The 16,733-nt window shown below is 40.0% G+C and overlaps 2 protein-coding genes and 1 pseudogene across 4 annotated transcripts in view; all 3 read right to left on the bottom strand.

Moving 5' to 3' along the window:
• LOC108049843 (innexin shaking-B) overlaps nucleotides 1-16,733 on the bottom strand; it is a 161,840-nt gene that overhangs the window by 111,953 nt on the left and 33,154 nt on the right. The gene's annotated exons all lie outside the window — the stretch shown is intronic.
• LOC108049847 (type 1 phosphatases regulator YPI1) lies at nucleotides 518-1,423 on the bottom strand. The gene has a single exon (XM_017131187.2). It carries the CDS (start codon nucleotides 1,254-1,256, stop codon nucleotides 627-629), a length of 630 nt encoding a protein of 209 aa, XP_016986676.1. The 5' UTR covers nucleotides 1,257-1,423; the 3' UTR covers nucleotides 518-626.
• Nucleotides 3,347-15,251, bottom strand: LOC108049785 (annotated as a pseudogene).

The following is a 16,733-nucleotide window of genomic DNA, read 5'->3' as shown; positions in this document are numbered from 1 at the left end:
ATAATCAATCAATAGACCCACGATGGAGGTTCTCTGGGAGGCAGAGAGATTCTGGGGCGTAAACATGTTGAAGCCCCCCCCCATCCCTGGAAAACACATCACCCCCTTCTCCCTATGCAGACGTAGGCGTGACTGCTAAAGTGGGCGGGGCGTGTGACAGTTTTTTGCGGTTTTCTGCCCGTTGAGTGACAGGAACAGGATAGCATTTCCTAAGCGGGTTTTCTTCGGCTTTTCTTTGCCTTCGAAAACTGCTAGAGGAACACTGAAAGATGTGGTGAAAAAAAATTAAATTAGTAAGTCCATAAAGATCTGCAGAAAAGAGTACTTCCTGACTTGAATCCCTTTTGTTTTTAACATATATGTAAAATACTGATATTCCCTAAAATATGAACTCTTCAATTCTCTCTAACGAAGCTTTTTATATAATTTTATATTTATCATAATCTATTATGGTTAATCAATGGAAAAATATATTCCAAAGCCCATAATCCACCCTTAATTAAGTTTTTCTTTCTGGTAATGATAAAACATAATTTTGTATTTTTTTGTTGGCTTCACATTCATAAATCGGCGAAAGGACACTATGGAAAATTGGAGAATGAAGGGCTGCCAATTGATACGGCTTTCTACTCCTTTTTGAACTCCTCCCCATTTGGTTCGTTGATCACCGATTTTTGCTCCTCCTTCGCCTGGTTATCGTCCCTTTCCCCAGCGATCTCCTCGATAGGCAGTCGATTGTTCCGATTGTCCCCAGCGATCTCCTCGATAGGCAGTCGATTATTCCGATTGTCCTGGTGATGGCGATGATTGGCGCAGCAGCAGCAGCAGGAGCAGGTCTGCTGTCTTTTCTTCCGCTGCTTTTCCAGGCGATTGCGGGCCTTCACCTCGGGATGCCCGAAACAGTGCTCGCACTCGTCGTCCGTGGAGGACGAACTCTCGCCGAAAGGATGCGGCTTGCGATAGATGCAGCAGCACTTCGATTTGCGCCGATTCATGTGCTCGTTATCGATAACGCCGGCATGGAAGCCGACGCGCCGCTCCGCCGGCTCCTGATGTGCCAATCGGAGGCGGAGCAGGCAGGGCGTGGCCGGTGCATGGTGCACGGAGTCGCTACTATCCGCCGAACTGAATCCGGAGTCCGTCTCCAGCGGCAGCGTCCCAGGAATCGTCCTGGTTGTCGTCGTGGCAGCCTTTCTGGAGGTCCGCGCCTCCGTCTCAGGATCGATTGTCGATGCCTTGGTCGTCGGCTGATCCATGGCGGGAAAGCAAAGGATGTGGTTGCTTTACTGAATTTAGGGGCCTTTAGAAAACTCGTTCCGAAATTAGGTTCCAGGATCAAATCTGTCTTGAACAAAATTTCATTTTCAAATCAATGGAAAATGAAGTTGTTTTCATTACCAGATGTGATATTTTTAAATAACAAAATACACTAATAAATATGCGGATATCAGTGATTTATTTTTAATAATTTCAATTCAAATTCCATTTTCAGTGAATAAAATTGAAAATGATTTTTTTCTTGGATTGAAATAACATTAAATGAACACATTTTCGGTGCAAGTTTTACACATTTTCTATGTTTAGTGAGAACTGTGCTATCAAACATCAATGTGCTGAGGCTGCCTGTGGGCCACCAAGTTTGCTGACCTCTTGGCCTTTCCCTCCCTCTCTTTCTGCCGCCGTCTACCCGTCTCGCTCCCTCGGTCTCTGGCCCTCTCTTTCTGGCTGTCTCGTCTCCAGCTTTAGCCGCAGTCATTTTGGCTGCCAAAACTTGTGCACGATTTACGTCAATTGGACAAGCGCCAGGACACGCCTTAACCCCGCAGTGCCCCCCCTTCCCATTTAACCCGCTGCTTTCCAGCCCCACCCGCCCAGTTTTCCACCCACTTTTCCACCCAGATTTCCCTCACACTTTCCCAAATCCCACAGCAGCTCCTTTGCCGGGCTCTATGTTTACCTAAAATGCAATTCTCCTTGCCCGCTGCAGTTTTGCATTTATTATTGGTACAGTGGGTGGAAAATGGGAGGGCGGCTCGGAAAAGCCATTTTCCATTTTACTTTACCACTTTTGCCTTTGAAAATTGCACAAAAAATCCGACCCCCTCCTATATACATATACATATATATATATGTATATATTTCTTTTTTTATTTACGCATGGCGAATAAATGTTGAAAATAATATGATGGCTGCTGTGCTGCGGGGTTAAAGAACTTTTTGCCAGCTTCGTTTTCGTTTTCTTGGCTTTTGGTTTTTCCCCTTCTTTTTTGACTATTTTTTCCACTTGTTTTTTTTTTTTTGCCAGTGGCCGCGTGTATTTTACTTCTTGTCTGCATTTATCTGGCATTAGAAGCAAGAAAAATTATGTTTGCGGTCGAAAAAAAAGGGGGTTTTGTCTGCTCTGCTGCAGATAATAAAATGAAAGCCGCAGCGTCCAAAATGCGAAGTGAGTTCAGCCAACGACCCAGAATGAAAAATTATGCTCAATGCTGTTTGAATGGTTAAGTTTTTTCCGACCTTCCGGGGGCGGAAAGAGGGCGTGGCCGAGGTTCAAGTGCAAGGTACTGAGCAAATTCGAGGTGACAAAGTGCTTTTTTCGACATACAAATATTTAATCGATTGATTGTGTTTGAACTAGTAATGCTTTTTGCATACGAAAAGTTCACCAATATTGTTACTTTAGTTTTACATTTTGTTTTGTTTTCGGTTTCTATTAATATTGAGAATTCAGTGACTTTAAACTTGCATTAAACTTTATAACCAATTTTATCGAAAAGTTCATTATATCAACCACGAAATGAGAAAATAATTAAAATATTAATTAGAGAATTAACATTTTAGATTTTTTATATTCTCTGCATCTCAACTATAATTTGCCAACCTGGAGGGGCTTTATACATATATGTTTATAGCATATATATAGTCCCAACCCAGCTTCCCTTAACAGTTTGTGGCCCTTCTGATTTCTTTTTTTAGGTACTTGCCGCGACACCCAGTTGGGGAATCACCTAAAACTATTTGCAGGCCATTGGACTAAACACTTTGGCGGCTGCTCTTCACGCACTTAACGGCAAATAAATGTTTCCGGTGGGCGGCAAAAGCGGAAATGCGGAAAAGCGGAGGCGTTATGTCCAAGGAGAACCAAATCCTCGAGCGCCTGTGGCCATAACTTCTTTCGGAGTGCCATTGAAATGAAATCTAAAATTCATTACGCATTTTATGCGTCAAAAGGAGATTGGGGATTGGGATTGGAGGAGGAAATGGGGGGGGGAGATGGAGATGGAGGTGGGTGGCACGTAATGAGGCGCGTGCCTGGCCTGAACCTGCCCCATCCAACAAATGGCATTTATGTCCCAATGGAGACACGCACAAAACGCGACGACAGCAACGCCTTCGACTGTCTCCTGTTTTCCCTCCGCATTTCCCTCGCTTTTCCTCCGGACTTTCCCCGCAGCCCCATCTGCGCGAGCAATTTACCCGCCGGAATTGTAAGCTCAAGCGTCCGTGTCTCCTTTGTCGCTGGTGTGGTTGTCTTTGGGGAATAAGATGAATTACATGCTACTTCAGGCAGTCCCCCTCCCCTCCTCACGATGCTCTATCGCCGCTCGCCACTCGCCATGCAAAATCATGCAGATAACGCACAAAAAGGTACCAGGAACTAAATCCCCAAGCACATAGTTTCGCAGCAGGAAGTCCCTTTAAAAACAGTGGAACTTAAGCTCCAAGAGAAATGGCAAAAAAATAGCTCAGGGAAGAAAGAAAATAGGGGAAAAAGAAGGAGCGCAGTGGAAAAGAATGCTGAGTAGAAGAATCCCAAAATTACAGAGAGGAAAGAAGTTCCTTAAAAAACAGAATGGAACCTTTAAAGGAAGACAGTAGTGTTTGTTTGAGTATAATTTTTAAATTAAGTGATTTTAAATTCCGTTGGTCACACTTTTGCAGTGGTGTGACCATGCAACTATATTTCTAGTCAAATTTAGGTTATTATTAAACATTAGTCCCTAAAGAAAGCAGGCAATTGGTATTGATATTTCTTGAAAGAGTTTTACTCCACAGAATTCCCACAGAAGTAGAGCTGCATCTTAAGGATACACAAAGCATAACCTAATTTGCAGCTCCAGTTCCTCATCTGAAACCGATCCGTAGGGCTGCTGCCACCCCATGCTGTTCGAAATTTATGGAAATTTCCATTTAACAATTTCCGCCTTGCATCGAAAGCAGTGTGCCGGTAAAAAGGAGACTGAGAGCGAAATCAACCGCACGGAAATCATGTCTACGCATCATTCTTTATGCTATTACTCTACTAGTCCACTCCCCATTTCCCCCTTTTTCCCCACTACAGTACATTTCTTCCTTTTTTTGGCGTTCCTGTATTGTATTTGGTTTCGGCTTGTGTGTGTGATTTTGCGTGGCTGTGTGGAAATGTGTGATAAGCAGTTTCCGCCAGGGAATAGACCACAAATATATATATCTATATATACATATATATCTATATGTATGTGGTATGGCGTGAGAAGATAGTTCTTTGAATGCCTAGGCTTTGCCTGTTTTTCCTTTTCATTGGCTTCGAACTGTCCAACACGACAAGCCCGCACATAGAAAAATATGTAAGGTTTTGTCACTTCTACAAATTAAATATTAAATAATATGCCTGATATATAAATATAATTTTGTAATAATAAACCCCAAAGTAAATCTAAGAAACTATTGATTTTTGACTCTTCAATTGATCACATCTGCATAGAGGTGATATTTTGTTTTAAAATAATTAAATTAATTAAATCTAAATTAAAAAAAAATTGTTGCTTACATGGAATTCATATATTTATTTTTAAAGGAGAGTGGTTTTTCTTAGTGTAGGCATGCACACTTACCATGAACCACAAAAAAAAGGGGGCAAGGCTTCGGGATTGAGCCACATCTCATAGTAAAGGCGACAAGGGAAGCGGAAGCTGTGGCTACTAATGCAAATATAATGGCAAATGTTTCGGAAATATATTTCACAGATAAAATTGATAAAGAACACGCCGCCGCCCTTAATCCACCCTCGCAAAATCTATTGTATGCGACGGCAAGCGGAAAACTATTTGCTCGCTTTTTTTCCACACTTTTCCACTCCCCAATATCCAGCATCAACAACACAAAAAAAAAAGGAAAACATCAGAAGGACTACTCCTCACTTGTGATTCCCAAACGTCCTTTGTATCCTTTTCTTTTTCCTTGCTCTTGGTTTTCTTATCTATCAATCTATAACTCTCATCATATTTAAGGATTGTCCAGGCAGGCGAAAAAGGTTGGAGATTTGCCTATTGTATCCGGCTATTTATGTATTTCATAAGAAGAAAATTCTGCACTAAAAGTAGGTACTTTAAATATGTTTCTTTAAATGGCATGTATTCAATCAGAAAGTTTGCTGTATAAACTTTGCTTGCACTTATCTAAATCAGCTGCTTGTTAAAGTGTTTAATAAAATTATTTAAGTAAACTACATAGAAGAAATCATAATAGCATCTTAAATTGTAGTGAGTATTATTTACCTAACTTAACTTGACGGACTCTATAAGCCATACTTCAGAGACACATAATAAGCAATAGTTAAGACTTTAGTTACTTCTTGACCATTTACACTTTGCTGCCACTTAAGCTCACTTTCGACATCTTTATTCGACTTCTCAAGCTACTTCCCTACTTATTTTTTGCCCTCCACAATAAATGTCAATTTTGCACTGCTCTCAATCAAATAAGTTTGCTGTTGAAAGTTGAGACTTCCTTTCGCCCTTTCACATCCTTTCAATTTCTTTTATTTGTCCGAGCTTAAGCTCCAGCTAATTTCAGTCTCTCTTTCCACTTCCGTCTCATTCCTTGCCTCACTCAAACTATTTTTATGATTCTTGAGCTTAAGTAATCGAAATAAATAAAACGGAATCTGTGTCACAGATTTTCTGCCATCTGGCCGAGCAAAATGTAAACAAAATAAATAGGAGAACGAGAACGAAAACGAGACCAAGACGATGGCGATGGCGATGGCGATGAAGCCGTTGACAATGGTATTCCCCATAGAATGGTAGGTCGTTGGGCTGCATCCATCCATTTGTCAGTTACCCTTAGTGGAGCAAAGAAAAAAATCTAATATAAATTCCATTACAATTATATAAATTTCACTCAAGTTTGCAATAATTTGAAAGCCTGAGACGCGACAGAAACGAGTTGAGCGAGGGAGTACTGTACTATAGCAAAAAAAAAAAAAGAAAAAAAAGGGAAAAGGGGCAGCAAAAGAAATGCATCATAAATTTTCATGTTGCTCTCGCGATTTTCTATTGTGCTCCACTGGAGAGTGGCGAGCAATGGACATAAAAAGCCAAGCCCAAGACAGCGGCAACTTTCAACTGGAGTAGTAGTAACTGGAGCTGCTGCCTCTACACAACCAGAAAAACTATTATTTTAATTTATCTCACGAACAAAAAACCACTAGAAAAGATGGTTAGGTTCCTAACCATACTTCAAACCAAGTTTCTGGTATTATAAAAAAACTCTTAGTAATACTGTGTATTTTGTTACTAATAAGATTTTGTTTTTTTGTACACTCTTCCAAATAAAAGGGGAAGTGTGACCATGCATGAAGTTTAACATTAAATAATAAATAAGTCATCTGTAAATGTTTTATATCGAAAAAATCAAAAAGCACCAAAAATATATAGACAGCCACTAACAGCCCGCCCAATAATACTTTCTTTTAATAGATTATATTTTCGCTCAGTGCACTCAGTGCTGCTCTACTGCTGAGGCAGCAATTCTGTGTCCAGCCATAAAGCAGCGAGCACAAAAAATGGGGGGGAAAAATGCAATACAATTTCATTTTATGCAAGAAACAACGCTGGCGGAAAGCAGGAGGAAAAGCTCGCTTTTTGGTGAAAAATTGTAAATTCCCATTAGAATTGCGCCAGTGGCGCGGGGGGAAAACGCATCATGAAGGAAGGAAGAAAGTAAGCCGAGGAAATGAAATGAAACCAAAAATGAAACGAAAAGCGGACTCCGAGGAGATGGAAGAGGGTAAGTAGGTAAGTGTATGGTATGTTACATGCATAAATAAATAACCAACAAAAATGGCAAGAGGCAGCAGCAAGTAATACAAGAAATAAAAAAGATTATACTTGAAGAAACAAAAATTAAACGAATATTTTATTTAAGGCAAAAAACGGAGACTTGTAAAAAACTGCAGGAAATTAAGGCACAGGTAAAATAAAAAGTGAGGGTGCATGAATATATAAGCAGTAAAATGAAATCTATTAATTTTGTTTCACAATGTTCCTTTTTTCCCTATAAATATACATATATGCTTTTATTTAAATAGGCTAAAAATATGTAATATTCAGTTTTCCTTAGAAATAAAGTTATAAGAAATAATACAATATAATGTAAATATAATATATAATATAATGTAAGATCAGAAAAAATGAACTTAAGGTTTGAAATAGGGATAACGAATCAGTAATACAAAATACAATGATTTCACCCGCTATTCGTTGACCATTTTACTTAATGCTGATTTTTTGATGTAAAGAGAATGCTGTACTTTGTATATTTATCTAGCTTTTGTTTATAACTTTCTTGCACTATTTTTGTTTTTTTTTTTGTTGTCCCACTGTGAGTACAGGCAAAAGGCGTCGAGTTCAAAATGCACCTGGCAAAGTGCCTCCGCTGAGCTTAAAAGAAATGACTTCTTGTTCCGCCAGCAGTTACCTCTTTTCCAGCATTTCTCACCCATTTTTGTTTTGTAGTTGTCCTTATAATTTTTTTTCTATTTTTCTTATGTATTTTCCCTTGTTTTTTTTGTTTTTTTTTTGGTGCAAACGAAGTTTACGCGTGCTGATGCAGATAATGACAGTCAGTCAGTCAGTCAGAGAAAAGGGGAGTGGAGAGAAGGGATGTAGTGGATCCAGGGAGATGGTTGGACGTTGTCTGCCTTTTGGAAAGTTGTTACCTATTAGGAACACACACACACGGGCGAGGACTTCCTGCTCCTGTCCCTTGGAGTTTCTCCGGGCACCGAGCAATTACAGAGAAAGCATCGGCAGGATAAGGATAAGGATAAGGATAGCGAATCGAGGCTAAAAGGATGGGGTCCGGGTCTGGTCCAACGACCTGAAATCTTTTCTCGGCTCCGTCTTCAGGCCATAATTGCTTGGCAAGTTAATAAGTGGCAAGTCAAAAAGCTTATCCCCTGGACTCTAAGCCCCCCCGCTCTCGCACTTTTCTTCCCATTTCCCCGGAGAACCGCCCCACATATACACACACACACACATACCCACACAGGCACACACGTAGCCACTTGAGTGCCAAGTTGCATTCCATTGCAGCTGAGGGCCAGGAAAATGCTCGGCTTTTCCTACAGCTCAGGCATTTTAATTAGCGCATTACCAGCGAGAAAGAGACGGGCGGTTAGACGAACCTCTCGACAATCGACAAACCCAGCTCTCGACACCAATTTTTTTATGGCCAGATGTATAAACGATACGAAGGCACCGAGCACAGTGCGTTTCACGAATGTAAGGCTTGCAAAAAGGCATTTCTCACCCGCACCTGCTCTTTTAAGCCTATAACTTTTCTTACATCCATTTCTAAATGATTGTGCCTTGATTCTCCAAAAATCTGCGTTTTCATCTTGGTTTGTATTTTGGGGTCGATTAATCGTTATTTTTATGACGTTACCCCTTTCGAAATTTTCGAGAAATGGCTTTGCAGAAAAGTGACCTAAAACCTGCACTTTTGTGGCTATAGCTTTTGTCGCAGAAATCCGATTTCGAAATGGTATACATCTAAAAGCTTGTGGTTTAATTCCCTAAAAATCTCTGTTCAAATTAAAATGTTTAATTTTTTTTGATTTTTTGTCATTTTTATGACGATACCCCTTTTTTAATTTTTCAATAAAAGGATTTGCATAAAACCGACCTAAAACCTGTACTTTTAAAGCCATAACTTTTGTCACAGAAATTCGATCCCGAAATGGTATACTTATATAAGCTTGTGGTTTAATTCCCTAAAAATCTGTGTTCAAGTTTTGGTTATTTATTTTTTTTCGATTTTTTTTGTCATTTTTATGACAAAGTTTTCAAAAAATGGCTTTGCAGAAAAGTGTCCAAAAACGGCACTTCTCATAACTTTTGTCACATCTGATTTATAAATGATTGTGCTAAAAATCTCTAAACATCTGAATTTAAGTCTTGGTTTTTATTTTTGGTTCGATTTTTCGTCATATAACGTAACCTCCTTCACAATTTTCGAAAAATTGAGGGCTGAACTCAAAATATTTATTTTGTTCCTCATGGAGCAAATCGAAATGCCATTTGCTAATAACCGAATATTTATATTTTTCGCCATTCAAATAATCACAACTTTGTTCAGTCCCCAAGCGATTTCTCACTGTCAGCCGCAAACTTTTGGCCATATTCCCTCACCTTTTGGGCTAATAAAACTCAATCCCAATCGAACTGCAAGTTGGTTAAAAGTAAAGAAAGCAAAACGCCAATTTCGAAGTCAACTTGCCAATCAATGTTCGCGTGGGGCGATAAACGATTGCTGTTGCAGTTTTGCACGAGGCAAACTTCCTGCAGATGGAGTTGAGTCCTGGTTGCAGGAACCATGTCCAGGATAAAAAAAAAGAGTGTCCTTTTGTCAGGTGCCGCCACGCCCACCAGGGGGCAGTGATGTATAAATGATGTTGCAGCTGCCACTTGAAGGACGCAAAAAATGGTATAGTAGTATTGAGGATTGGCCCCTTTGCCTGGAAATCAATTTCAATTCCAATTTCTTATTTAACATTTTGATTAATGCAAGCACTGTCGAATATGCAAAGTTTGCGGAGAGTTTTCCTTGCACTTCCTTCTGCACTTTTCCATCGCACTTTTTCTTTTTATTTTTTTTTTTTTCGACAATGGTGGCCACTTGACACATGCTTAAGCCACACATCCACAGGCGAGTAGGTTGGGACATGAGGATATGGCATCGCCACATCTGCTCCCGTTTGCCGTTTGGCTTTTTGCAAAGCCAAATGTTGTCAAATAATATTTACCCAGCCACACACACACACATGGGAAATATGCTGGATATTGGATATATGTGTGCCCAAGGAGTTCCACAGAAATGAATTGCAAAGTGTGGTCTAAAAAGTTTAAAGTGTGGTAAATCCATAAGACTGAGCATATCAGCGAAAAAGTACAGGAAAAGATTAAGAGGACAGCGGAGAATAGATGTTGAAAGGGTCTTGGGATTTGCTAAAAAATACACTATTTTTATACCCTTGCAGAGGGTATTATAATTTTGGTCAAAAGTGTGCAACGCAGTGAAGGAGACATCTCCGACCCTATAAAGTATATATATTCTTGATCAGGATCACCTCCTGAGTTGATATAGCCATGTCCGTCTGTCCGTCTGTCCGTCTGTCTGTTTCTACGCAAACTAGTCTCTCAGTTTTAAAGCTATCGGATTGAAACTTTGCACACACCCTTCTTTCCTTTGCACGCAGTATATAAGTCGGAACGGCCGGGATCGGCCGACTATATCCTATAGCTGCCATATAACTGATTGATCGGAAATGCCATAACTTTCGTGTTTGTAAAGTTAGGAAGTTGGGATTTTCTATGGGTTTTATATTTGGCCAATCAATCCGACCTACCAAATTTCATAAGGATCGGCCGACTATATCCTATAGCTGCCATATAACTGATTGATCGGAAATGCCATAACTTTGGTGTTTGTAAAGTTAGAAAGTTGGGATTTTCTATGGGTTTTATATTTGGCCAATCAATCCGACCTACCAAATTTCATAAGGATCGGCCGACTATATCCTATAGCTGCCATATAACTGATTGATCGGAAATGCCATAACTTTGGTGTTTGTAAAGTTAGGAAGTTGGGATTTTCTATGGGTTTTATTTTGGCCCAATCAATTCGACATATTAAATTTCATAAGGATCGGCCGACTATATCCTATAGCTGCCATATAACTGATTGATCGGAAATGAAATAACTTTGGTGTTTTTAAAGTTAGGAAGGTGGGATTTTTTATGAGTATTAAAAATGCATCATATGAATAATTTTGGAGAATATAATTTGCAGAATATTCTGCAAGGGTATTTCAACTTCGGCTCCGCCCGAAGTTAGCTTTCCTTTCTTGTTTATAGGTGCTCTTCTTAAATATATTTAAAAAATCATATTAATAATACCAATTACATAAATCATAAAACACTGAGAGATCACTTGATAGTTCTGCTTTCTATTCTATGACAAAGTTTAGATTTTTAGAGAATAATTCCACAAGTTAACAAGGATTAAATTTGTTAGCTTTTACAGAGTGTGGAAGACCAATTGAGGATCACCTCACTACAATCTATCGGAAACTTGGAAATAACTAACATGAAAATGGGTCCAAAATTTGATCATCGTTAAACTAAAAATTTTGAATGCAGATTCTTAGAGAATGATTCCACAAGTCTTTAGAGGTTTTGCTAGCTAATTTAAAATGTTTACATGCGGTTTTTTCAAGTTATTCAAAACTACATTGTCCGATAATCATTCCTGTAATAAATCAAATTTTACTCCAAGAGAAACCCAAATAGATTTTATTTATATTCAGAACCTGATGTCAAAAATGTACAACATATTTGGACCAAAATGTAAGGCCAACGAACAGTGAAACTTAGAATAATTGAAGCAAAATAGCACAAAATAAGGCCACTTCGCGATGGTAATATACATACATATACATATATATCATATATATACATCGTGAGTTCCTGGGGGAATTAGGATCTTACCCCTTTTTCAGGGACGGCGGCCCCCGTCGAGTGGCAAGTTTCAAATTACACGCCTCGCCAGACGGGAAAACTTAACGAAAATAAATAAAACATACTATATATAAGGGACACTGGAGCGTAACAGTTTTGCCGGCAAAGAGGAAAAGCGGCGACATGTTCAATCTGTCCAAGTCACGGCGTCTGCGTTCGTCCCTTCCAATCCGAACTTTATCGGCAATAATTCTCAACTGTCCGTTTATGTCTCTGTTTCCCCCTGCCCCCCCTCCCCAGAAATATATATATATATATTTAGATATATATTTGTATTTAATATCGGGAGACAGACAAACAATCATATCGGGGCTATTTACGGCAGCCAGCCAGAAACCAGAACCGTAAAAGATACAATTCATAAAGCCGGGAGTGGAGCTCAAAGACAAAAGTTAGACAAAACACTTTTGCAAGGAGACGTGGTGGAAAAGCGTTTTATAGATAGCAAAATCGGGCAACACCCATACTAACCCACACCCACACACACACATGTCCTTGCTGGTAAGGAAAACTTTTGTGTCGGTCCCTTGTTGTTTGTATTTTGTTTAGATGGCATAAATTAGATACGTGCCCGCCCAACTTCAGGACATCCCAGCAAATCCTTCTCTCGATTGTTTGGGCTTTAAACAAACAAAGGCGGCGAGGGAAGAGTTTTGGAAGAGTCGCAGGACGACACACAGTGTCACAGATTATGTCCTGCTGCTCCTTTTTGGCCATCATAACAGTGCGCCATCATATATTTGCCCACAACTTGGCGGCCCGCAAAAACTGCAAATTGCAGTTTGGACTGGCCAAACAATTTTCTGATTAATTTCAAGTTTTGTGTAAACTGTTGAAACATTCCACGATGACGATGATGATGATGATGATGATGATGATCGTGATGGTGATGCCCTCTTATGAGTGCCCCGAAAATTGTTTTCCCGGCATTTCCACCAATTCCGCTGGCCTTTTTGTGCCGACAGCCAAAATGAAAAGTTTTCCCCTCTTCACTGAATGGCTGAGCAAACTGCGAGCGAGGGAGCGAGATCTAAATAAATAATTAGTTCGCATTTATTTCATTAGACAAACCGGAATCCCGAGGCAAAAACTTTTGCGGATAACTAAAGACCCCAAATGGGGGCCAAGAAAATGGCTTTGGAAACATATGTGCTTAAATGTCCCAATCCTGTAATTTGTCTTAAAAAAGAACACTCTACGCTTTCTAGGGCAAAATTTGTTCCTCGGTGAGTTATTCGAATTTAAGGAGATTTTCTTGGAGATTTTTGTGTGGGTAGTAAGGTAGCAGAAGTCCCACATTTCAAATGAATTATATATAATTTACTCATACCCTTCTGAAATGATTTTACAATTTTCTGTCTACTAATGGAAATCATTAGCTTTGGCTCGTATTTAGTTCAACAAATCCCTGTTGATTTGTGGAATCTGCAAGTCACCTTAACTCTTCATTATCTCATCATCTAATTAATCCGCTTTAATCTCCTTCAATTATCCGTTTTGATCATCCGGCATTCAAAGGAAATCCCATGCTCATTGCTCTGGTTTTATTTTTTTTTTTCTGCCTCATTTTCCATTTTCCAAGTGCCACGCCCCCTTTTTCCCATTCCCAGTTCGTTCCCGCTGATGAAACTTTCAATTAGCGCCAAGTGTAAAATGGAGCAGCAGCGGTGGCATCGTTTTCATCAAATTACCAGTGACACCGACAACCGATTCCCTGGCGCTTTTCCGGCCTCACCTCTCCCCTCGACCCATCGACCCCTCGCCCCCTGTCGTATGCCACGCCTCCAGTTTTACACCGCCCCTTTTTGGCGCAGCAGCAGCAGCGTGTTCATCTTGTCCGTGTTGCCACGGTTTTAGCCATTTTCATTTCTGGTCGACGATGACACAAAATGTCGGTCACTTGCGGCTTACCCCAAACCATTCACTTGCCTGCCCCGCATTTTCCCACCCCCCTCCGCAGCATTTTCCCACCCCCCTCCCTTCCCATTCCCAGCACTTCGGTGTGCCCAATTTGTAGAATGCTGCAAATAGCCAGGAAAATTACCTCATGCGCATTTTCTTATTACAGAAATGTGCATAAGAAAATGGACGTAATGAAAAAATCTGAATAACAACGACAAAGAGCAAGGGGTGGGGTGAGTGAGGAGATGGGAGGGGGGTTGGAAAAGGAAAAGCCGGCGAAAAACGCAAAGGGGGAGGGAGAAAATAGTCGAAGTAGAAAATACCTGTTGGGAATTCAACGGAAATGAAACAATTTATTTTAAAATATTCAAATGAAATTAATGGGATTTGTCGGGAACGAAAATGGAACAATTAGTTATGCATTAGAAATTTATGTATTCAAGTTTAAAGTATATAATAAAGTGAAATATATAACAAATGAATTTAAGACTTGTTATTTTAAAAAATAAAAAGAGAGAAAACAAAACAATAACTACCTAACGAAAATTAAGTCAATAAGAAATTTATAATTTTAAATAATAAAATGAGAAAGTAAAAAAATAATTTAATAAAAGCAAGGGAAAAAACAAAAATATGGCTTAACAACATAAGCAAATGAAATTTAAAAGATCCAAATGAAACAGAAAAAATTCCAAAAGAACTTTAAAACAATTTGGACGAAATACAGGTAAAGAAAAATCTTGATCGAATAAAAAAACGGAACAGAAACTAATGGAAACCGAATGAAGGAACGCAAGGAAATAGAGTGGTAATCAAATATTTTTCAATGGGAAAACAACATTGAAAAAGTGAAGCCGAGCAAAAAATGAGATAAAACGAGAAATGCAATGGAATGGAACGTAAGAAAAGTCACCTGCCCTGCATTTTCCATTTTCCTGTTTTGCATTTTTGCCTCCCTTGAGATGGAAACTGGCTGCAAATTGAAAATACCAAGGCGTAAAAAAACAGGACAACAAAATGGGGAATCTGGAGTCAAGGAACAAACGGAATGCAAATGACGCAAAAATGGAAATGGATGGAAATTGAAAAGCGGTGGGTGGCGGGGCGGGGGGAGATGTTGGCAAAATGAAAAATAATTAGCGCAATTAATGACCACGTAATTAGCGCTTCAAATCTATCCCCCCCTCTCTCTCTCACTCTCACGCTCTGTGTGTTTTGCATCTGCCCCTCTCTTTCTGCCACAATGTGTTCAGTGGCACGTAAAGTGAAACCCACACCCACCGTTTTCCCCCCATTTCCCCCAACAACGCCACCTTCATTAATAGTTCGCTGTGGCTACGTTTGATAACTCTATCGCGGTCCGGTTGCCACTGATTTTCCTTTTTCCCCACTTTTCCCACTCTTCCCACTTTACCGACTTTTCCATTTGCCCGGAGAGAGAGAAGATGAAAAGTGGAGAGCAGATCCCAACGACACGCTAATGAATGCACGATGGCCCCGTTTCATTTTCCGAAAGGGGTTTCCATCGGAAATGCAACTCTGTCATGGCATTTCTTCATCAGCATTTGAGGTTAGCGGAAAATCCACGCAGATCAGCGAGGGGAAAAGTGTGCAAATGGACGGCGGCTAATTAAAAATGGCCTTTGATTAGGCCAAAATGTTAAATTAACATTAGTGTGCGCTAAGAGGCGCTTTTGGAATTTAGTCAACGACCAGCGAGAAAAATGGCAATTCATTTGGGTTTCTGGGAAACCAGGAAAAAGTGGTTAGAATTCAAATGGTCTTTGCTTCAACTAATGAAAACGTATTCACCAATCATCACACTTAAATATATATGACATGTAACGATTCCTTTATAAATATTACAGCTGAAAGTCTTAAAAGTTTATGAAAACTAATTGTTTAATATAGTACAATTTTTTTAAAGAACATAAACTTGGTTTTTTTAATTTCTATTGACACAAACAGATTTTAGTGATCTCCGAAATTAAAAAATGTATTTTTGTAGATGTAAAATTAAACAAATAATATAAAAAAGAAAATGTTGTGTTCTCTTGCCTCTCAAGTAATTACCACTCACACAGCGCAGAATATCCTTCCGATTTCTTAACTTATGAACAACTTAAAAATTCATTGTCTACACATGGTGCCCAGATCCTCGCACAGCAGGACCTCCTGGGAAAATGGGTGGATGTGGGAAAAGTCCTTTACTGGTTGGCGAATGAAAAACGAAAAACTGTCATCATGTGACGGGAATCAATCTAAAGTCATTTTATAACCCGAAAAGTCATAAATCTAACTTTAATGTTTTAAACGTGACTGCGGCACGAGGTCCCCGGACCACGCCCCACCTCCGCCCCGCCCCCAAACGACCACCGCCCACTCGCCTACATGTGTAACGATGTGGGGGAAAGAGAGGGACTGACAAACCTCCGGCATTGAAATTGGAAAAGTAAAACAAGCAAATGAATGTATTTCCGTTTGGGATTTTTCACTTTCCGGCTTCGTTGAAGGAAGTCGAGGAAAAGCTGGGACGTGGGGCGGTGGGTGGTGATTTTCCGCAGTCACCAAAAAGGGGGCGTGGCCAAGGCGAAAGAGTGTGTGTCCGTGTGTGTGTGGGGGGCAAAACACTATAAATGACAAAACGAATTCAAGGAGAAGTCGTCGAGCTGAGACAGGAAAATAGATAGAAAATTTTATTAAATGGGCATCAAAACTATTTGGCGTGTCCTCAACAGGGGGCGTGCAGAGAGGGGAGGGGGATGGGGGGGCTCTTGGTTTTCCTGGCAGGGAAAGGAAAATCCCCTTAGCTAAATTCATGGGCCAAATGGCGTAGCATACTTACGTGAGCCACACATAAAATTCAAGCACCGCATGCGGTCAACGAAGGTGAACACTAGCACTACGGTGAGATAGCCAGATGCGAGGGAAAGAGAGGGCCATAGATAGTCCGAAAGAGACGGAGCGAGATGCCCTAGCAATGTGTGA

The sequence above is a fragment of the Drosophila rhopaloa genome, unplaced genomic scaffold (genome assembly GCF_018152115.1).
Source record: "Drosophila rhopaloa isolate 14029-0021.01 unplaced genomic scaffold, ASM1815211v1 contig_3, whole genome shotgun sequence".
NCBI classification, from domain to species: Eukaryota; Metazoa; Arthropoda; class Insecta; order Diptera; family Drosophilidae; genus Drosophila; species Drosophila rhopaloa.
Note: the sequence above shows the minus strand (reverse complement) of the source record. Positions and strands in the feature narration are given on the sequence as shown.

Excerpts from the sequence above, each read along its gene's own strand:
- LOC108049847 (XM_017131187.2), bottom strand. The coding sequence starts at position 1,256 with ATGGATCAGCCGACGACCAAGGCATCGACAATCGATCCTGAGACGGAG.